Below are 22,625 nucleotides of genomic sequence, written 5' to 3'. Positions count from 1 at the left end.
TGCTTGAACCTATGCAAAAATATGACTGAAAAGAAATTAAATAAAAATGGGTTTTACCTAATATATACTGACAGCTAAAGAATCAAACCTGTCACAACTGAATGGCCATACTAAAAAAGTTTTTCTGACCCGACAGATGGGGTGTTCTCAGACTGATTAGACAAAAGCTCTGGGGTGATTGCTAAGATTTATTGGCTATACCAGTAATATCTTATAAACCTGTAGATACAATGCATAAAGATGAAATTTGAACAAATTAGGAAAAGTATTAGTGAAGAAAAAGAATTCCTTCAATGTCAGCAGAATGTCTCCAGATATCCACACTTCCAAGGTCCCTAAGAGAAACTATTACAGACAACAGAGTTGTCAGGAGGAGACCACAATACAACCACCCTGGAGTGCACCCCAATATGAGATATTAGAAGATCTGCCAGATGAGAAAATCAGATGACCTGGAAAACCTTTGAAGAGTAATCAAAAATTTCTTATTCATTACATATGAGACAAGAAGTTTCCAATTTTTCCCCTGAAGAAGTAAGTGCTATAATGTTTGAAAGAGAACTACCAAGTAACACAACAACAGGCTTTGGAGGTGCTGAATGTGGGTAGTGAAAATTTTCATTGTAAATATGTTGGATTAAACACTCGTGGAAGACAACTACCCAGGCTTTCTGTTCAGCACAAATTCCATATTATCCTCCCTGATCTGCCATTTCCAAGTGCTTTACAAACGTTGCAGAGAAATCAAGGATTAATAGGGAAAACAAATTTTCAGGGCCCACTGGTTAGTTCCTCATTTTGTAAGTGTTCAAAGCAAAGGGTAGTCACTTTATATCAGACCTCAGGTTAGGCTAACTCAGCATAGTATTTACATAAAGTCAAAAGTTTATCCTTAGGGAAAAGAGGATAAGAAAAAGGCCACATTTAAGGAAAATCCTCTGATGCTTCTAAGATTTAGATTTAATTGTTTTGTAACAAGTAATAATATAAACTATTTATAGAATGACAACGGTATTATAAAAATGCAGCTAACTCTAAAAATGTTAGTGTTCTAGGACTAATTTTTAATGTACATCTAGGCTTCCTAAAGATCCCTCACAGGTACTCAAAAAACACTGATGTCTTGTCAGAGAAATGAGGCTCCTCTGAAAAGAATATTTATCATTGCAACACCATAATCACCATTATTGGTGAGGTCACCTACAAATGAAGAAAGGTATTTCCTGTGGAGGTGGAATAGTGGAATAGAATTATTTGTATCTGTACTGCTGTAGAGTATCCTAGTAAACCTTCTCTAGAAGTCCATGTCCAGCTTATTATGGAATGAATACAGGCAAGGGATTTTTGTAGAGAACAGGGTGCACTGATGGCAGGGGAAGCAGTAAGTGTCCTAGTTAAGTTGGCACTTTACTCCAGTGCTAGAAATACTTAAAACTGTATCTTATATTTCTCTTGCTCTGTTTTTACATCAAAGTTCAATGGTGCTGGGATTTCAGTGTTCAACTTCCTTCTGTTGGTAATATGAAACTCCCAGCACACAGAGATTTGTAAACTAGGAAGTTCTGTATTTGCCTTTTGCGTATTGTTGAAAGAAACATATAACTATGTGATGGCAAGACATAATATGGGATCTGAGAACCCCATGAGACTTTTTAGATGCTCATTTGCTCCACATAAGGTATTATTTTTCACTTGAAATTTAATAGAAACCTGTGATCATGATTTTCAATGTAATGCATCATCCTACTTGAGAGAAATTCCTTCCCTTTCCCAAGACCAGATGCCCTAATGCCTTGTAAACAGCATTGAAGTGTCTGACTCTTATAAAGTGCACTTGTAGAAACACAATAAAAGTTCATAACACCAGGAAGCTGCTTATTGCAATTTGAAGTGCTGGGAAGTTATATCTCAATAAATAAAACAGATTCACACTTTCCAGGCTTTTTTGACATCACATGGTTCTGTCTCAAAAGTTTAAATGAAGTTATAATGAGTCATTTCTCATCTTCCAAACCAACTCTGAATCCAAAAGAAAAACATTGTCTGGTTTAAAGTTACATGACTCTGGCATTGTTTGTTTGTTCTCAAAAAGCTTAACTGGATTTCAAGTTGCTAAAAAGTGATTGTCATTGCTGATACTAAATCAGAAGTAATCAGACCAGGTTCAGAAGAGTAAACAAAAAAGTACAAGTGACCTAGCTCACATGGATATTCAGCTATTCCAGATGCCTGGGAAATATCCCTTGCAATTCAAGGCAGAAGATCGATGTTAGATGGCAAAATAATTTGATAATATTTTAGCTAAGTTTTTTTAGAATTGTGATTGAATTTAATAAATTCTCATTAAATTTTTCATGAGTTCTAAAATATACAAATTCCCCAACTAGGAGGAATTTGGGTTGTTTTTTATTTTTTTCCCTCAAGATGGCTAACATAATTATTCTATTACTCTGACATTCACTGTAATGGGAATGTAAAAGTACTTTTACTCCAGTTAGAAAGTGTTTCATATTCCACTTTTTGGGACACAAGAGTATAGATCTTTTTTTGTTTTCCATTACCAGGCAGTTGAATAGAAAACGTTACTGACTGACGTTTATATTAATGAGGCTAAATAAAAACACAGATGGCTTCTACTAAGTGAAGGAACTGAAAGTAATGATGTGCTATCTTAAGCCACTGTCCTGCAAAATCAGGGACCAGGATAAACAGAAATCTGATTATTCTAGCTGAGCAAGAAAGCCCAGATAAACACAGCCTCTCTCTGCCTGAATTCTTCTCTGTACTAAAAAAAAGAAAAAAAATATTCTTTTTAAAGAAGAATTGTCAATAGTTTGAAGTAGTACTCGAATTTTTCTACACAAAACAGTGATTCAACACCACTTTGGAAGACAGTCTTGAGATGAAACTTTTTAGAAAAAATAAGTGCAATAGATTGAGTCAAAGAACCCAGAGCTGTGAAATGAAATTTCAGGTGTAGGCCTTCCAGTGGCTCAAAGAATGACAAAACAAAAGCAAGCATGAAATGTCCTTGTGTCATGGTTTTTTCCCTAGCCAATCAATATTGTATTCAAAATGAACCAGCGGGACCTGAAAATATTGCAACCTGATATGTGTTTCTCTCATACATCAGATTTCCTTAAAAAGAAGTAACCCAACAAAAAAAGTTTCTATACATTTATGAAGTTTCAATAGGTTCAATAGTTCCATTTTGAAATGAACATGGTTAATCAGAATTTTAACATAAAAAATAAATTATAATAGTACATCAAAATTAAAGAAGCTTTCATTTGTTTATAAACTCTCATGTATGCAAAATGGTTGAAAATTTACATTCAAATGCATCTGATTATTACTGATATTAGCTGTAATTATGCAAAAGATGAATACTTTTTCCCTTAGTTTAGAGTTTTGACAATGAAAATAGTTTATTATACTGTACGCACAACTTCATTCATCCACTTCATTATAGTGTCACTTAACACTATAATTTAGGAATGACAAAAACAAAAGCCTAAATTATTCTCTTAATAAGGAACTTATTGCAAAACCTTTAGTAGTTTTACCAGTTTCTGGGTGTGTTCATTTTGGCTATGTGTGTATCTCTGGTTTTGTTGCTAAAGTTTTTTCTTCTGCAAGATCTCTCTTTTTAGAGTACTGAAAAGACCTCTGAAAAAAGGTTTATTTAAAAGGAAAAGAATGTATGGCAAAAGAGTTACATTTGTTTCTGAAACACAGTTCCTACTGGACTTTTGTCTTGGTGGATGGATTTCCAACCATTTCAGTACCAAGGAGTCAAAGAAACTATTGAACTGAAAAGTTGTCATAATTGCAAATTATTAGTCTATCCCTTAGGATTTTTATATTTAATTTCTCTTTATAGGACTTAGTCCAAACTAGATTTTAAATGCCTTAGGTGAAGGACTCTTTCCATTTGCACAAACTAATAGATATTCATTTCAGCATTTTTCATTATATTCTAACTGATCTTTTTTTCAACTTCATCCAGTTATCTGTTTTTATACACCCTGGAGACATAGTAAATAATTTCTTTCCCTGTTTCTCCAGGTACCATTCAAATAACAATAAACAGTTGCAGCTTCAATTTAGCCAAATTTACTTTCTATTTTTTAAATCCTGGCACACACCCACATGTTTAACACCACGTCTCTTTATTCTCCATTAAGATCTCAAATGCAAAAGAGGCAGATGAGAAACACGTCAGGGCCAGGGGTGGGGACCCTCAAAGATTGCTGATACTCAAGAAATAACTGCATTGTGTCTGGATGAAAAAAGCCTCCTCAGCAGGTTTGCAGTTAGGAAGAGTGTCCTGCTTTTGACAAGTGAGATAAGTGGCAACAAAAACCACATCTCCCATGAGCTTTCAGCTGCTTGAGACAGCAACAGCTTCCAAATGAGTCTTTGCTTTGGATCACTTTCTTCAAGTTCTTTAAAGAGAAGTTAGCTGAAAATTTTCTTCTGATCTGTCCATTGCTCATAATTTAATTTTTTAAGTTGTCACTACCGAAGTTGGTTCTAGGTGGTTCAGGTGATCATTTCTGTATTGAAGTCCTCTCTATGCTACTCTGTTATACTCTGGAGTGGAATCCTCTCTCTGTTACTCTCTTATACAATCTCAAAAGCCATAATTCTGCTTTATGAGTTGGCAGGAACCCCTCCCAGTGCACACCTATGGACAATAGATCTCAAAATGTCATGCCTTATCCATGTCCGCATGATAAAAGACTGTCCAAGTAATAATGTGGAATGTGAAGTTCTTCCTCTTAGCAGTGATCAAGAAGGCAGCAGTGCTGTTTTGCAATTGTCAGATTAATCATATTCTCATTTTGGCCAATATTCCTAGAAATTCTCTACTGCTTGTAGAGCTTCTTTTGAAATGTATGGAGGGGGAAAAAGGAAAGAATCAAGGAAGAAAAAAGATATAGCTATTCCATCTGAAGTCTAGAATAATTTATGCTGCTGTACTAATTTACCAGCATTGATCTTCGTGTAGAAATTCTCCTTACATCAGTAGAAAAGGAATAACAATAAAACATGGTCCATGAAATTGTCTTTTACATCAGAGCTTTTAGACAGACTAAGTTGCAGATTTTGCTATTAATATCTTTTCAACTGGAATGCACATACATTTGGAAAAAAAAGCAAAGAAATCTAAAGAAAAGGACTTATGGCACAGGGGAAGGAAATGGCAAAAGCCCACAGACCCATGTTAAATGAGAGATAAAAATTTAACTCTCTTTTCAGAGTGCATATGCATGGTTGTAACAAAATTTTGTCTTTTGTCTTTGAATTTACAGCAGATACATATACCTGGCTATCAGATTATTTGCTACAGAAATTCTCCCTACTGTTCAAGTCTGAACCTTCTAGATATTTTTAGCCAGTGAAAAACAGTATCATGGACTTGAAAGAAAATTTTACTGTGCTGGTTAGTTTTATAAGTATTTTCTTTGAATTAATGAAAGAAAACCAGAAAGAAGAAGAGCACAGAGCCTGTAGACCTGCCATCTTCTATGATGCTACTGGAATAATTAAGGAAGAATTTTGGGTCTGCTAATTTTAGGCAGTACTCTAGAGAACATTGTTCAACCTAATACAACAATTTAGCGGAAAAAATAGTGACATAATTGACAAAATTACATAATAATTACAGTGCTTTAGAGTCAGCTATACTAAAGCATGACTCATCACTCAATACATAAGAAGTCACAGAACTACGTCACATCCAGCAGTGCAGTTGCAGTGCAGTATAGTGGAGCTGCAGCCAAAGAAGAAATTTAAAATCAGCAATCTTTTGTTAACAAGTGGGGGAGTGGGGATTTAATGGAAAGTATGACTATGAATTTTGTTTTACTTTAATAAATTAAACAGAGACAAGGAATACTGGTACAATTGCAATTAAGATTTACAGCCTTTGAAGAAAAATATTTAATACATGTTACTATTTGAACCTCACACATCCTCTGGTAATACTTGTAATAGTTTGCTTTATTGAGGAAAGAGAACTATTCCACTTCTCAGCGGTGGAAATGATTGGTGAAGTGGAAAAGCAATGATAGAATTTTCTGAGATAATTACATTTTTTATTAGAATACTTTATCAATGATCTTTTTGAAAGAAAAGCTGTCCAGTGTAACAGCCAAGCATAAAACACTAAACTTCCCATGAAACATTTTGAATGACCTTCTGTAGTAGCATTCACTTGAAAATAATACTTTTAAAAACTGCAGAATCTGAAAATCTTTCCCTTGAATAAGCATCACTTGTTATGCAAAAGATACATATGACTTTTATCAATTTCCTACCTATTAATACCTTCCTTGACAATAAACTAAGCCCCAGCTAAAGATATTATTCAACAGCAAGATTATACATCATTAGAAAAGTTACAATGATAAGCTTTTTCTATTAAAAATGTGATGGTTTGGACTTACCAGGTGTAAAATTATACCGAGCAGAAAACCCAATAGATTCCAGTTCAGCATCAGCAAAAAATTTAATCCACAGGAATCTGCCACTGGATTTTATCATAGGTGGATTTTGCTGTCCACAGAAACGTCCAAGGATTGGGGAAAAGCCAAAAGGTCCATCTCGTACTTCTATGTGGTCAAATTTACACTCCCAAGAAGGCTCTATGGAATATTTTTCATCAAAGTGTAGTTCAATGCATTGTCTAGGAGCAGCTAGAGACAAAAAAGAAAGTTATCTTATTATTTTATAACCCAAGACCCTTTCAAAACTAAAGCAAAACTGAAGAAAATCAAATTTATCATTTTGTATGGATTCTAAAATTTTGTTTAAAAACTTGTGCAAAAATTGGAACATCTATATTTTTTTAATTAGAAATTAGTACATCTATATTTTTTATAGATTTCACACTGTCAGATTATTTGTCTGCTGTTCTCCTTTTAAAAAAAGTAGTTTTGACAGCAGTGCTTAGTAAAGCTAAGAGAGAAATATCCATGATGAACAGAAAAATATAGCCAGGAACAATTTCTTCAAATGTAAAATATAAAATGTTTCTAAGAAACTTACATATTTAGAAGAATTTATTTTTTCTCTTATATTTTGGGGAGGGGTGTTAATCAGAATACTTTTTTTTATACCTAGTACTGAGAAAGATGATGAAAAAAAGGCTGATCAGAACTGTGCTACAGTAAAGGCAGATTATCTTCCTACATGTATTGCAGTCAATGACAAACTGGAGTGTAATTGCTTATACTCAGAATTACTTCTCATTGGAAACATAAGAACAAATGCAGTGAATTCTCGCTTAAGAAAGAATGATAAGGATCCTGGATAAGGATGATAATAGAAGAGCAAATTATATACTGAAAATCTTGAAGGAAGTTCATAGTGGCAATTTAATTAGACATTTTAAAAAAATTCATCTTTAATGATAGGTCTTAAGTCTTGAGACATTCGGAATTACTTCTAAAACAAATATTTCCTGGGATCTCCTGTATAAAGCAAAAAAAAAGTAACTGGTAGAAATATAGTATATTCTTATAAGGAGGGCAAAAATCATGGTTTAATTGATACATTCTATAAGAGGCAACCTTTTAGAGGTGCACTGTTTTCTATGCTCAATCCTGGCCATAGCAAAAACTGTGCGCCTTCTGTGTCTAGAGCATGGTGCATTGGAGCCTTTTGCTGACAAAGCCTTCTGCTAAGACAAGGATTTGTTGTGTCATTGCCTGCTGTGCCTCTCATGGGATCATGTCCTACACTTTACACATATCAAAAGAGGTTTGTATTACCATGAGCTTTGCCAGAGTTACCATTCTTTTCACATGAAAATATGCAAGATCAAACTGCATGCCGAGTTATTAGCATGGAAACTGCTGCCACTCCAGGAGTCAGTATCTCTATATTTATTTCCTCAAGAATAATAAGAAAACTGTCAGTGTTACAAGAACAAAGATCTTGTTTGGATTCTGAAATGCTTTTAAATTTTAATCTTTTGATATGAACTCATTACTCACATAAGAAGAGAGATTGTTTAAAATTAATTGAGTAAGAAGATATCAGGTAAATTTTGAAATCTTTACATAAGAGCACATAGTCAGATCCCTCTTACAACTATTTCATGTAGAAAAATACAGCCTCATTTTATAAGAAACATTTAAGAAGTAAGTTAATAAAACATCTTATTAGAAAAGGAAGATTATTTTAACAGCTTTACTTAAAATGTTAATATAATTGGATGATTGATATTTACTGAAACATTTAATTTAACATAAGAAAGAAACATTTTCTACTGTTCTCAATCTGAAGACATTCACATTCAGGGAAATAGTAGTGACTTGTCATTATTTATATCAATTTACAGGAAATTTGTGATCTTCATGCCCATACAAATTCAATAGAAAAAGCAGAGGTCTGTGTTTTACATATAATTGCACCAAATTCACAGTCTATGAGAAAGAAGTTACTTTGAAAATACAAAAAGTTTAAAGAAGTAAGGTCAGATGATAAAGCTTGTAAAGGAGATCATAATGATGTTATCCTTGGTGAGGTTTGAAAACCAAAGTAAATCTTTTTAGATTATAGTAAAAGATTAAATACCTGGAAGACATCATAGATTAATTTTATTCAGAAGTTTCTATCCTTGACTTTACACTTTTATAAAAATTACTGATTTAAACTCAACTAAGCAATACTAGGACAGAAGAGAGCAATCAGTGACTTTCAATTTGGGATCATATTCTGCATGTTCTTATTCCATTTAAGGAGATTTGTTGAGAGCTGTTCATCATCCATCTAAGGACCACAGAGTCAGGTATCAGAAACTATCTTGAAAACACTTTAGGTAATCTTAAGAATGCTCATCATGGCTTGAAAATCTTACACATTCATGACTCCAATATTATGCTATTAACCTGTCTAGAGCTTTATTATTATGTTTTAATGTCACAAACTAGATGTGAAGATCGATTCTCCTACTACTGACTGTCAGATATGCTGACATACAGCAGCATAGCTGCTGTGCTTCCCATAGCCACAAAGTGATTGCTTCAAAACTGGCTCATGCCATTATCATAACACATTTATCCTTTAAAAACTTTCTTTTCTGCTGCCTTGTTTGATACCAAGGAGAGGGTTACAAGGGCTGGCCCATAGCTAAATCCTTAACAAGTCTTCTCTGTATCCAAGACTCATGTAACGTCAAAAATGGCCACGACAAATTCAGTCATTTGACATGATTTTTGGTGTTGAAAAGGAACCCTAGACCCAACTACAGCCTTCTTATAGGAGGCTCTGAAGTAAAAGGAGAGATTGTAGATAAATAAAAAACAGGCCTACAGAGTTACACATGAGTGCTATTGGCTGGGTGAATGAATGACCTGAGAAAAAACAAAATTTCCAAACCCAATCTCCATGTAGCTTTCTGAATCTCACCAGATAGAGATAACTCACTGCTAACCAGTTTTATGATGAGAATATTGCTATAGTTGACACAATTCTGCTTTTATCTATTTTTTGACAAAGTCAAGATGAGGCTTTTCCTAGTGAAGCTCAGATCTTGCTATAGGATCAGAGAGAATCACATCAGCTCAAGGAGAGCTCAGGTTTCCACTTTTCCCTGAAGGCCCTGTGAGTAGAGGCTACTTCACTTTAAGAATGGAGTATTGAATATTCATTAGCAGCACTTCTCCACTGAGGATAAAACAAAGCTGGGGATTGAGTTTGAGGGTTGGATCACTGCCCAGTTCACACTCCTTAAATGTAAAGTCATGTTCTGGCACCATTTTGGCCATGCCACTAGGAACACTTCATATTTCTGTAACTTTGTATAACTCCAGGGTACAAAACACACATCCATGACCTTTTCATGAGGTACTTTTAAAAGCACTTTCGTTTTTCTTCTTGTGCTTCATATTTAGTTAATGGTAAAATGTTTTGTTTGCAGTAATCTATATATAAATTAATCAAAACTTGCTAGATATGACCATAAGTGATGAAAACACATAATTCAAATTCTCCACTTTAAGTTCTTTTAAGTAAAAATGGTATAATTTCACATTTATGCTCTGGTTTTAATGACGGGTTTCTTTACCCAACACAAGGTAGAAGAAGCAGCTATTGTTTAACCACACATCTTGTGCCACACCCTTTGCAACAAAGTGTGTGTAAATGAGGTCACAGAAATAAACTGGGGACAAGTCCAGAATAGTTACTGATAATAGTGTATGTGTTCCTACAGAAAAATAAAACAAACAAACAAAAAAAAAAATCCAGAATATGCAAATCTTCCAGACTAGCCATCTAATCAGAAAAGGAGGGATGGAGTGGTTATTTCTGGTATCCTAATAAACAGGTAAAGTCCATTCATGTCTTCAGACCTTCTTCTGTGTCTATGATGTCAGGCAGTTGTTGCCCTCTCCAAATGAAATATATTGAATAATGTATCATAAAATGACTTGATTTCAAATGATACAACTTCCATATTTAATTTCCAATTATATTTCTTCAAAAAATGTTTAGAACCATGGAAAGGCCTACTTAATGCTTGCATGTCTTGTCATATTTTTCATCTAATTATCTTACACAAGTGCTGTCTTAAGATTTTAAATCCAATGGAAAAAAAGAGTCATTGGGTTCCAGCTTGCAGTAGAACAGTTGCAGCAAAAGTGCACAATTAAGGTTTTAATTCTGATCAACCTCTAAGTCTGTGTAGTGACAGCTGAAGTTAAGTGAAAAAATCTGTTTCAATTTGCCACACTTTATGGAAATGAGAAACAACTCAACACCTACTGCCATCTCTATGAGCTGTTACCCTACTAATAGTTTCAATAATCTTCATTCCTTCCAGTTATCCTGCTATTATTGATAAGGAAACCACATTTATCTTCATTTGAAAATAGGGTTCTTTCATTGTTTTGGTGAAAATTTTTTCAACACAAAAATCACTGTGAAATACAAAAGGACTTTGAGCAGAGGTTTTTCACTTGGTGATAACATGACAATTTTCTAACACTTGTGAAATATCATGAAAGAGTTTAATGGTCTTTTGTGAAGACATGAAATTTTCAAGATTGAGAACTCTGTATGCTCACAAACTTGTATAGTGGAAGATATATTTTATATCTCCATAGAGCAATTCTGGTCCATAGCTGTATTTATAAACAAGCACTTAATTATTAAAAGCAGAAGAGTGGTTACAATTTTACAGGTTTTTCACTAATGGGATTGTTTAACCCATTCTTAAGTTATAATGTGTATAGTATGACTATCCCACTCCCCAAATATTTTAACACAAATAAAAAAAGCCTTTGCTCCTGCAAAATCTCCTGTGCAAATTTCTTTTTATAGCACACATGCCAAATGTTCTGCAGTCTGGCAAAGGCTATTGCTGTCACTGCTGTGATTGTTCTGGGCAGCTGTGAATTTTGTCAGGTTAGAATCATGAATATGCAAAATAAGGGTGAAATTTGGCCAATTTTCTCAGCTCATTTTCTATGTTTTCTATATGCCAACTAAGATTGAAAGAAAAAAAAGAAAGAAAAAAAGAAAAAAACCAAACAAAAAGAAAAAATTCTCACTGTATTTTGAAAGGCAGATGGGATTCATCAGAAGCTCCTTGGGGAGTTGTATCAGCCCTCCTCCAAGCCTCACTTATGACACTTCTCTGTAGCATAACAATTTTTGTACAGAGGCCATGATTTCTAGATGACTTAAAGGATTTCCTTTAAAAAGGCATTCAACCTGGACTTTAAAATTCCAGTGATAATGAACTCTTGGAACAACTCTTAGTTGTTCTAAGAGTTCATTATCACTATTACTAAATCAGAATTAAAAAAAAAAAAAAAAAAAGGCAGAATAATCTAAGAAACTTCCAACTGTTAGACTTGCTTATGTCTTTGCTAGGATAAAAGCATCCGCAGTCAGGAATCTCCTTTTCTTTCAGAAATTCACAGTCTATGATCATGGCAACTTTTGCCAGCATCACCAAAATAATTTTGACATGACAAAAGGATGTTTTCCTCCCCATTGAGCTACAATGGGGAGGAAAAAAATTGAGAGGAAATTCAACTGTTTGCAACACACTACAAGCCGGAGTACTCAGTAAAGACCACTAAAGGCACGAAGAACTGTGTTTGAATTTGCCCCAAGACTAAATGAAGGAATGAATGCAAGCATCCAGGAAAGAACTTAGTGATTCATATATGCATTTATGCTCACATCATACAGCTTTCAGTATGTTATATACAGTCCTGGTAGGCTGAATTCCCTGAAACATACAACAGGGAGATAGTGATGAGGGGGATGATATTATAGACCATATCAACAGTCCCCCTAGTTTGGTACTTGGCATTCAACAAGATTCAGAAGCTGTTCAAGCATATGGAAATTTCAATTCTAAATATAGAAATGAAATGCATAAAGAGATGTTTCTGTCTTACTCTAAAATATTTATTTCCTCCATTAGTCAGGATTATCGACAATTTCTGTAGATTGTTATCTGATTTCAAATACATTGCTATAAGTGTTTTATAAATCCTTTAATATCAGTGTCTTATGACAATGAGTTTCACGGAATATAAAAGATGTGGGGAAAATTTGATACTTGCTAGACTTCTTGATCATTTTCTGTTATTTTGCATGTTGCAAAAAGAATAAATATGGACAAATGATTTATTCTAATTACAAAAAAGTTTTCTGTTGACCTTCAGTAGTTCTTTTGCCTTTTTTTTGAAATCTGACACATTTTAAAGTATTATTGCTCAGATATCTTCCTATATCTCTGCGTATTTTGGTGATATTTTCCAGACAGACATGACTACTTCTGATTTTTTATAGAAGGCAGAAATAGACATGGGGAGATCAGAGCTGAAAATGTTGTGCAATGCCTATGGTTCATTGTGGGTTTTAAAATGACCAGCTGCAATCCAAGCTGCTATTAGGCTGGATGGGAAGAAGAAAATACCCATGCCATAGAAAAATTGTGCTCAACTGGACTTTACAAGATTGAGCTTTCTGATAGATTATAACAAGATGTCTGTTGATTTTACTCTTTTCCTTATACATTACTCTAAACTTGTCAATGTGGAATTTCATCTGTGTCATAGAAGTTGGTTGATTAAATCTTTCTTTCTTAAATTGTTCTTTGGCATTTCCGTTTTTAGATATATTAGATCACATAATTTCAACAGTGTATTTTTGCAGTCTTTCAGCATATATGTTTTTGTAAGTACTTAATTACTATTATAAAGATAAAAGTTTTTACTATATTGGACTTTCAAGCACCTTCTTACTGTGAGGAAGAGCATCTCATAACCTGAGGCATGGGACTAAATTTTACAAAAATGGTGGGTTATTTTCTACACCACTTCACTTTAATGACAAAACATCCTGTGTTTCATATCTTTGAAGATAAAACAGGCTTAGTTTTCCCCAGTCTCACAGGTGTGTTAGATAATTTGATCAATAGATGCAAAAAGACCCAGTTCTAGCAACATAAGTGTAATTGGAAAAAAAATAGTGCTAAGTTGTACCTTTTGAACCTATACGTTTTTCTTCTTAAAAAAACTTAGTATTTTAAACCAATTACTAAACTATGGAGGAATTTAAATATTTAACATATGTCTGTTTAAATTTCAGACATGTACAGACTAGCTTAAATTTTATTTTAAGAGTTTGTCTACATAATTTATAATCACCTCTTCTGACTTACCCCAGTCAAGTTATCTAGCACCAAAGTGAAAGTCAGTCATTTTGTTGTGACTTTTGACTTTCTAAAAGTACAGAGTGTGTGTGGGTCTAGAACAGTTCATTCAATTTAAATCAGCTATATATCTTTGGAAATATATCTTGGTGCTACCTGCGTCTTTTGTAAAATAATGATTTCTGTAGTTCCTCACTCCATCATTAATTCATTAATAATTTTCTAAATGAAGCATGGATAGAAGACCATAACTGTTTTATTCTACATGTATTCACAACTCATGAAAGATTTTTTTTGATTCCAGGGATTTACTACACAGTACATGATTCATCTTTTCTGAGCTCTGAGAGGATCTAACCTCTATTACCTTCCACAGATTCATTATCACAACAATCTCTCCAACATGCATTGTACTAAGACTAATGAAAAGAAACCACATAGTTTGTAATACACCTTTAGCCTTTCCTAAATCACTTCCATGCCTGCAATTATATACTTTTTAAAAATTAAGTTTTAGAGATGCTTTGTCTCCTCTAGTTTTATTTTGTAGGTTGTTTGTTTCATTTTCATTTCTTATGAACAACTGGATGGAAAATAACTTTAACACTCACTACATGGACATTTTCTGTATGACTTCTTTTACTGTACTAAGCTTGTCATCCCTGGTTCAGTTACAGTAAGTTTAAAATGTCTGCATGAAAGTAAAAAGCATTTTTGTTTCCCATGTTTACTTTTACTTCTCATTCTAAAATGTCCTTTCTTCTGTCACGTTGCATTTTAGGTTCTATTCATTTTTGAAATATCCTGAAATAAATTCCTGAAGTACTGTTTATTACTGAGTCTCACATACGTACCACCTTAACTAATTTATGAGTTATATCAAAACAGAAATCAAGAAGTTCTCTGAATCTTTTGTCTTGAAAGTATTTGTTATCACGACTTCACCTACTCTTCACATATAATAAAAAGTATTCTTTTCAATACAAGTGATGGTAAAATATAAAGATTCTTCTTTTGGTCACCTTCTATAATGTAGACACACTCTCTGTCCGGAGGATACTTGTTGGGGTAATTTGGAGAAGTGAAGATGCCTCCTTCTGCATATTTTGTCCAAGTTCCACACTGCACTGGTCTCTGTCCTTCGGAAACAGTTTGCTTTTCTGTGAAATGATGACATTAAGCATTATATAATTAGCCCCAAAATTATCATGTACATGTGACACTTAGAACTCTCTAACAGGATAAATACAACAGCCTCTTTTCTGTCAGTGGCCTCAGACTTTTATCTGTTGAGTCTGAGTATGATAATTGATCTAGGGGAAAAGAAGTCCGTTTTTTAGGGGTACAAACATAAAATTCTTACTCAAAATATGTTTTTCAAAGCAGATGAGAGGTTTGAGTGTCCAGGGGAAAATAATTTTGCATTGCTTTTAAAATAATAACAGTCTAAGGAAAGCACATGCTTGAGAATTGGAAGGCATGAATTTCCCACTCATACCTCTCAAAAAGCTCAAGCATGTGCTCTATCAGCAATCTTCATGCCATAATACAGTAATATATCAGCCACAAAATTGAGGAAATAACCCAGAAAATTATGATAATATATATAAGTTGTTTTAAATCTGCAGCATATTTTGTCTATATTCACTGGACAGAGGTAGACAGGGGAATTCCTGGAATCCGGTTCATGGATTATTTTTATCTCACTGTTTGCTGTAAAATTAATAAATTCCTAGCTCTGAGGCCAGGAATCACAGTCCAGAACTTTCCTCCTCCTACGTGAATCTTCAGAGAGCAAGAGTCTTGTCTGCTTTCTTCCTAGCCCTAAATCTCTTGCATTTCTTTCTGCTCTCTGGCAGAGAGACTGGAGTCAAAGGTTTGGGCCAGCTCAAGCTGAAGAAAATCAGGGATCCTTTCCTAAGCATCTTGCTTTGACAAGTAGGCTAAAATGAGATGGATTCTTCAGAAGGAAATATATCTAGGCTGCTATTAAAAGGAAAGATAGTAGGTTCTAGACTGATGTTGCTCTGAATGAGGTATTTAATAATCAATGAGTTGTCCCTATAGCTTAAGCCCCTTGTGCATAGAGTAAAGGTGTTTGAGGCTCCCTCTTAGGATCAATGGATGAAAACAAGCACTTTCCAAGGATGATAATAACCATCTGAGATCCGACTTACACTCTGTTTTTCTTTATATACTACGTATTTTCTTTACATTTCTTTTTCACCCTGGTGCATATCCAGGCAGAGTATGACATGGAACCTAATTTCCTGCAATGAATTCCAGCCTGCAAGGACTGTGCATTCAGACACAGGTTCAGACACACATGTGCTTAGCAGCATTCCCTGCTAGGCTCTCCTCACACTGAGAATCCAAGGCTTTCAAGAATCTCTTTCTCTACTCCCCCTGTACAAATGCACCCATGATACCAAATTTCAGGTTTTTAATTATACTTCAACAAGAAAAAAGGTTTTAAGTGTAGGTAGCTGAGTGCCCAAACTGGACTTCCCAATTTGAAAGTGGGAGTATTTTATCGTCTTTAGTTAGAGCCAGGCTGAGCCTGATGAGCACCCCTGCATTTTTTGTGTGTGTACAGCCATGTGAATGCTCCAAACAAATGGACAAAGGGCAGACACTGGAAGTAAATGGGCTATGAAAATTTCAAAAACTAAACTAAAACTCAAATCCATATTTTGGTCTCTAATAAATTGTCTAACAAAAATGTTTCATGTTTACATACCTGTTCCTTTTTTGGTTGCCCCAGACAAATGTAGGATGATTAGACTTGCTACAACTGAAAGAGAAATATGCATTAAATATCACAGAGTGATAGTTTCTGCAATCAAATGACTTGTACTCATATATCTCACAAGAATACAAATGAAATAGCATTGCTGTAAAGAAAAAGTTTCATTTTTACTTGCATCTTTTAATTGCACGTATTGTATAAGCAAGTTTCTTCATGGCCTGTTCTTGTAAGTACTTATCTTTGCAAATGTAAGCAAATAAAGAGGAAATCTTTTGGGTTTAAAACAAAATCCACAGGCACTGATGTTCTCATCGTTTTTTTTTCCTTTTTCTTTAATATTAGAGAAAAACATTTTTACCAATACCTATTTATATAATAATAGTTCATGTCAGTAGTGGAAAAGTGGCTGCTTTTAACAGAAGGAGACTAAATTTCAGTGCCACTGTATGTACTAAATGTCTCTCACTGTGGCATAATAAAATTTGAAAATGAGTACTGGGAGTAGGAAAGAAGTTAGAGGTTGGGTTCTTCACATCCATCAAGCATTTGCAAATCTCTAGTGAAGTAAATTATTGTGTGTGCTTAACAATCTCATTAATCTAGTTTGACTTGTTGAGAGGGTGTTGCTTTTTGCTGCAGTGAATCTGCAGCCCACTTTGTAAACAGGTATCTGCTGTCTCCAACTGTGATAGGACAACTATGCCTCTTGGAAACAAATGCAACCTTTCTGAAAGGGACTTTGACCTGAAGATAATGACTGGGCTTCTGGGAATTTCCAAATGTAACAGTTTGACTAGAAAAGGATAAGAGGCAAACACTTTGTAGAGTCATAATGAGACTCATTTGGAAGATCAAAGTCACTAGCTAGCTACCTGATGAAGAAATCACACACTGATTTTCTTGTCATCATTCATATCTTCTTTGGCTCTCAGAGAAAGTGGAATAGCAAGTGCAGAAGAGAACAGATCCATCGGTTCTTGGAGTGCTTAGGGCTTTGCCCCGGCTAGTTTGGCATTAGGCCCAAACACAGTGCCCAGGCTGCACTGACCTTAAGGTGGAAATGTAGCTGCATGCTTATTCAGAGCATTTTGGATCAGTCAGCTACCATTTTGTTGATGACTATGATGACGAACTGATCAATTAATAAAAGTAATTGAATGGCATACTTTCTTCTTATTTTCCCTAAGAGACACTAAAAGCCACCATGGGCTAGTAACTATGATCCATTCCAAGATGGTGCTTTCAACATTTTCACCTTTTTTATCACAATTGATGTGCAATTTTCACTCCAAAAGAAGGCAGTATCCATATTTCCAGTATTCTGATGGCATTGAGATCCTTTTTTCTATGTCTTTGACCTTTCCCATGTGACAGAGGGTTTGAGGCATGGATGATGGCTGCCCTATTAAGCAGGGTAAGATTGAAATTCTGGGAAAATGAAGGCTTGGCAGCAAATTCACTATTTCTTGGTCAGGCTCACAGCCCCTAGGGATGGATGTTGGCAGCACTGATAGTTAAAACTCTTGTGTGTCACAGGCATTCAGTGAGAACACTACACCTTCTGCTCACATCTGAATGCTACCTAGCCATTCATGCCTTTACTCTCCTCAGGGATGAATTCTGGAAATACAGGCCAGCTCGGACTCTGCCTGCCAACTCTGTCAAAATCCGAAGGCAAGGCAGGAGTCACCCCTGTACTGAGTTGCTCATTTCCTATAGCTGTGTTTCATGCAGTGGTCATAATGCATCTACACTTGTAATCTTCACCAGACTACAACCTAATTTCTCAATAGTGTAAAGTGGATTGGTGTTCAAATGTGGAATCAGCTGCCAGTGTTCCTTCTGCCCATAAATTTGTGGAAGCCAGAATAGGACACACGATAACCAAACTCCATGTGAGAAGCGTTTCTTTTAGGCAATTAATAACAATGCATATATGATTCTTACATGTTCGTTTCAAACATCTTTATCTATTAGATCTCCCCTCATTTTCTATACAGAAAAAAGTGAAGTTCAGAGAAGTAAAGAAAGTTGGTCCAAGTCACAGATATATCATTATCAAGATGACAAAAGCCCCACAGATCTTTTCAGTTCCAGCTGTAACTGCTAGAAAAGAGGTTTCCAAACCAAGCTGTTTTCCTAAAGCATAGAGCTTTACTTAAATGTCATTATATCAGTATTTGCTAGTGATAAGCAGTCAAAATAATCTTGATAATAAATCTAATAGACAAGCAGAGACGTAGAAACTAAGTGTTTGAGGGTTTTGGCTTTATTCTACACATCTAATATCTAACATTTGGATAGATAAAGTGAAACACTTCTCCCATGTTAAAAAAAAAAAGAAAAAAGAAAAAGGCTCTTGTTTTAGTGTTATTAACAGCAGCACCAAAATATGCAAGTTGCCAGAAAGTAATTAAAATTGTGATCTTCTTGGGAAAAGCCAACACAAATACATATTATTCAAGCAGACAAGGCAGACCATTTTATTCTATGATCCCTCTGCACAAATGCACCCCTGATACCCAATTTCAGGTTTGAATTTCTCATGCCTTTTTCTTTCTCAAGCCACAGAAAAATAACAGTGCTTTTCAGAGAGGGGGGAGAAAAAACAAGACCCCAAAGGGACCAACCATGGAACCTTCACTCTTTGAAAATTGTCACTTGGGAAGTGTTGGCAGCATAGCAACAATATTGTCATTATCTCGGTTTTGGAATTATTTTAAAGAAGTTTCCACAGAATTTCTTGTTGCATTCTCACGGTCTTCCTCCTCCCCCTTTCCCTCTTAATCACGGGTGTAATTATAATCGTGCTTTCTAGTGCCACTCTGATTACGCATCTTTCCATCTTTTTTGGATCTGTACATTTTTTTCATTACAAGCTGTACATTAAGTGATTTATCTCTTGGCCAGGCATTTAGGAGGCTGTGATTTGGCACAGACGTGGCTTAGCCTGGCGAAGAGTTGTTGGACAAGCAATACCTGGTCATAGCGCTATTGTACAGGTGTGGGCGCACAGAGAAGTGCTAGGAGGAACTGGGGCCAGTCAAGCCCCTTCAGAACAGCGGACCCTCCGCAAAGCAGAGGCGGGAGAGGGAGTCCCACCTCGCGCCTTGAGGCCCCTAAGGTCTTGGAAGAGTAGGTGATATCTTTCGGTGCCTCCTTGCTAATCCTGGTGGATTTCAGCCGAAAGCGCCGCCCCCGCCCCGCAGCTCTCCGGGATCCGTGCCCGGTGCGGCCGCCCCCGCCCCCGCCGCGGCTCCCGGCGCTGCCCCGCGCCCCCTCACCCTCGGCGGCCGCTTCGAGCCACGGCCGGGGCCCCACGGCGGCGGCAGCTCCCCCCGCTCTCTGCCGGCGCGGCAAAAGCCACCAAACCTGTCGTGCCCAGGTGAAAGCCTCCAGCCCCGGGAGCGTGCCCCGCCGCCCGCCCCACGGCGCTGGCAGACACCGGCTCTCCTCCGGTGCTCCGCAGCGTGGTGGGGGAGAGGATGCTGTGTGTGCGTGGGGGGAGTTCGCCCCTTGGCCCAGGGAGCCTGGGCGTCCCGTTAGCCAGCCAGGTGTGGAGCAGCGGAGGGCAGGAGCCCGTGCGCGGCAGCGGAGCTCGGTCGGGGGTGGGAAGGGGGAGATTGATACTCACTGTGAAAGAAGCTGCGCCCATGGGTCATGTCTGTTCCTTACACAAGGGGCTTCGGTCTCCACTAATTCCATTTAGATACGGGAGGACTTCCAGTGGCGGGGAGAGGATGGAAGTAGGAAAAGAAGAAGAAGAAGAAAAAAAAGGAGAAAAAAAAAAGCCCACACACACAGCAGAGCCGAGCAGCCTTTCCTCACCCTCGCTCTCCCTCACCGCCTTCAAATGATCACCGCCGGCTCAATCCCATCACACCCGAGCGATCACCAGCACCGCCACGAGCGGTGCATCGCGGCGGCGGCGGCGGCGGCGGGCAAGGCGGCGGCGGCGGCCCGCGCATCCAGGTGCCGGCGGGCGGCGGCGGCGGAGCGAGCCGAGCCCCTAGTCACCAGTTTCATACAGAACCAAAAGCAGATCGAAGCATTTCCTGCAGGACTCCGAGCCCAGCGACTTCCAGCCCTTCGGCTTCTTTTGATGCATTGAAGAAGGGATTAATGGGTCCGTCATCAGCTCCCTGTGCTTGCTCCTCTGAAGGGGTGGGGGCGGGCGGGAGGGAACCCAAAGAGGAGGGGTGGGGTAGAGAAAGATTTACCAAATAGGGGATTTAGTCATATTTGTGTGCAATGAGAACCTTATTAGAGAAGAAATCCTTTAAAATAGAATAAATCCATTTTTGCAAAACCCTCTCCCTGCGCATAACACAGTATCAAGTGGTAGCAGCGGCAAGAGGCTGAAAACACATTGCACGGTCTGAAATCCCCTTGAGAATGGATGGAGCGAGAAAGAGATGGATGAGGATAGATAGATGCCCCCTCACTTCTCCAGTCCAGGGTGAGAAACAGAAGAAAACCGTGGAGACTCTTGCATTCATTCAGTGGAGGGGAAGGGGAAGGGAAAGAGGAGGGGAAGGACGGGAGGGCGGCAGTGGTGGGGAAGGAATGATTTCAAAACTGGGAAAGGAAGGGTAAGAGGAGAGGGATCGCTTCCCCTCTCCTAATCAGTTCATGGATCAGACAAAATGCTCATGAGTTCCTCCTTGACCTGCACCTGCCAAAGGGAAATTGAAAAGATTTTCCCCCTTGAGAGACTTCTTCCTCTACACACCCACACCCACGCACGCACAAAGACACGCACACACACGCACAAAAGGGAGCAATAAAAGTTTATCTGCTAATCCTCCGGCCGCAGATACAATGATTACCTCTTCCAATCAGCCCAGAGACGACTGCAAAATCTCTCCCTTTCTCTCCCGCCCTCCCCCCGCATCTAGGACTTATCTTCCTCCCCAGCTACAACCCACCCCAAACACCCATCCTTTTGACGAGATTGCGGAGCGCTAGTGGTCAGGGCGGGAGGGACAGGGGGCAGAATCTAGTAGAGAAAACATATTAATAATAAGAGTATTGAGAGGGCCTGAAATGGTCTCAATGGAAAACAAGAGGGGAGGACGAGCGGATGAGCAGAAAGGGCTGTGTCCCCTCTCGGCCCCGGGAGCCGGCCCTGCAGAGCCGCGGCAGCCCGCACCTCTGACTCCCGCAGCGCCGCGGCCTCGGCGCTCCCGGCCCGGGAGAGGAGAGGGCGCCAAGAAAGGACAGGGAGCGAAGCGCACGGCTGGGGCGGCGGGGAGGCACGAGGAGAAGGGAAGATTTGTGTCACAGAAGTGCAAGGGGAACAGGATGGCATCCTCCGGCTCCTCTGCACCGCTGTTGCGGCGGCCAGGCTGCGGGAAAGCCGCCGACCCCCGCGGGGATGGGGGCAGAGCCAGGGCACCCGGGATACCCGCAGTCCCTGCCCCGGGCTCCCCACGCCGCAGCAGCATCTCGGAGGCGGGGTCGGCGCCGCTCCTCCTTGCCCGCACCTGATGCTCACGCCGTTTGCGACAAGAAAAGTGTGTCTGGAAGAGCAGCCGGGGCAGGGAGAGGAGGGGGGGTGTTGGGAAGGAGGCTGTAAGTCAACTACACATGAAATACAGCCCGGCATCCTGCTTTGCGCGGGTGCGGAGAAGCACGGAGGAGGGGGGTGAGCGCAGGTCGGAGGGCAGCGGTGGCTGCGTGCCCGCGGCTCCGCGGAGCCGGGCTGCCCGCTGAGGGCCAGACGGGCCTGTCCCGCATCCCGGGGTCTGCCGGCGGGCTGGGGCTGTGTTAGCGTAGGCGGGAGGCCTGCTGTCTTCAGGGCACCTTTTAATGAGGTGGGTACCCTTGCTGCCTTTGGGACAGCACTGAGCAGCACAGCAGCTATTCTGGAAGATGCATGATGAGGAAGCCTGGATATTTATTTATGCATGTATTTATTTATTTATTTTTCCCAGTAAAAAGCCATGTTTTAATAAAAAGCCTCGGCGTTTTTTGGTTTTTTTTCAGCCTGTGGATGGTCTGCCCCATACTCTGGAATGAAGACTGTATCTGTTATCAATGTTTAGGACTGCAGGCAGTCAGCAATAACAGTGTACACATTAGGGTAAGTCAGAGGTGATCTTGGCTAGCAGGATTCACCCACTCAACCAGCCAGCCAGCCATCAGCCAGCCAGCCTGACTGAGCTCTTAAAAATCCTGCAGGGT

At 38.4% G+C, this 22,625-nt stretch overlaps 1 protein-coding gene across 4 annotated transcripts in view; it reads right to left on the bottom strand.

Moving 5' to 3' along the window:
* NETO1 (neuropilin and tolloid like 1) overlaps window positions 1-21,121 on the bottom strand; it is an 83,303-nt gene extending 62,182 nt beyond the window's left edge. For 2 of the 4 annotated variants that reach the window (XM_036397208.2, XM_054516591.1), the window contains exons 1-4: window positions 20,074-21,078; window positions 16,431-16,484; window positions 14,713-14,850; window positions 6,456-6,704 (exon numbers count right to left, since the gene is read on the bottom strand). In XM_036397208.2, the coding sequence (XP_036253101.1) occupies window positions 6,456-6,704; window positions 14,713-14,850; window positions 16,431-16,484; window positions 20,074-20,101 (469 nt within the window). In that variant the 5' untranslated portion in view covers window positions 20,102-21,078. Of the gene's footprint in view, window positions 1-6,455; window positions 6,705-14,712; window positions 14,851-16,430; window positions 16,485-20,073 lie in introns of all 4 variants that reach the window. The other 2 variants (XM_036397225.2, XM_036397217.2) reach the window with 2 other exon arrangements.
* Between the last annotated feature and the right edge of the window lie 1,504 nt (window positions 21,122-22,625).

The sequence above is a fragment of the Molothrus ater genome, chromosome 1 (genome assembly GCF_012460135.2).
Source record: "Molothrus ater isolate BHLD 08-10-18 breed brown headed cowbird chromosome 1, BPBGC_Mater_1.1, whole genome shotgun sequence".
Lineage (NCBI taxonomy): Eukaryota > Metazoa > Chordata > Aves > Passeriformes > Icteridae > Molothrus > Molothrus ater.
Note: the sequence above shows the minus strand (reverse complement) of the source record. Positions and strands in the feature narration are given on the sequence as shown.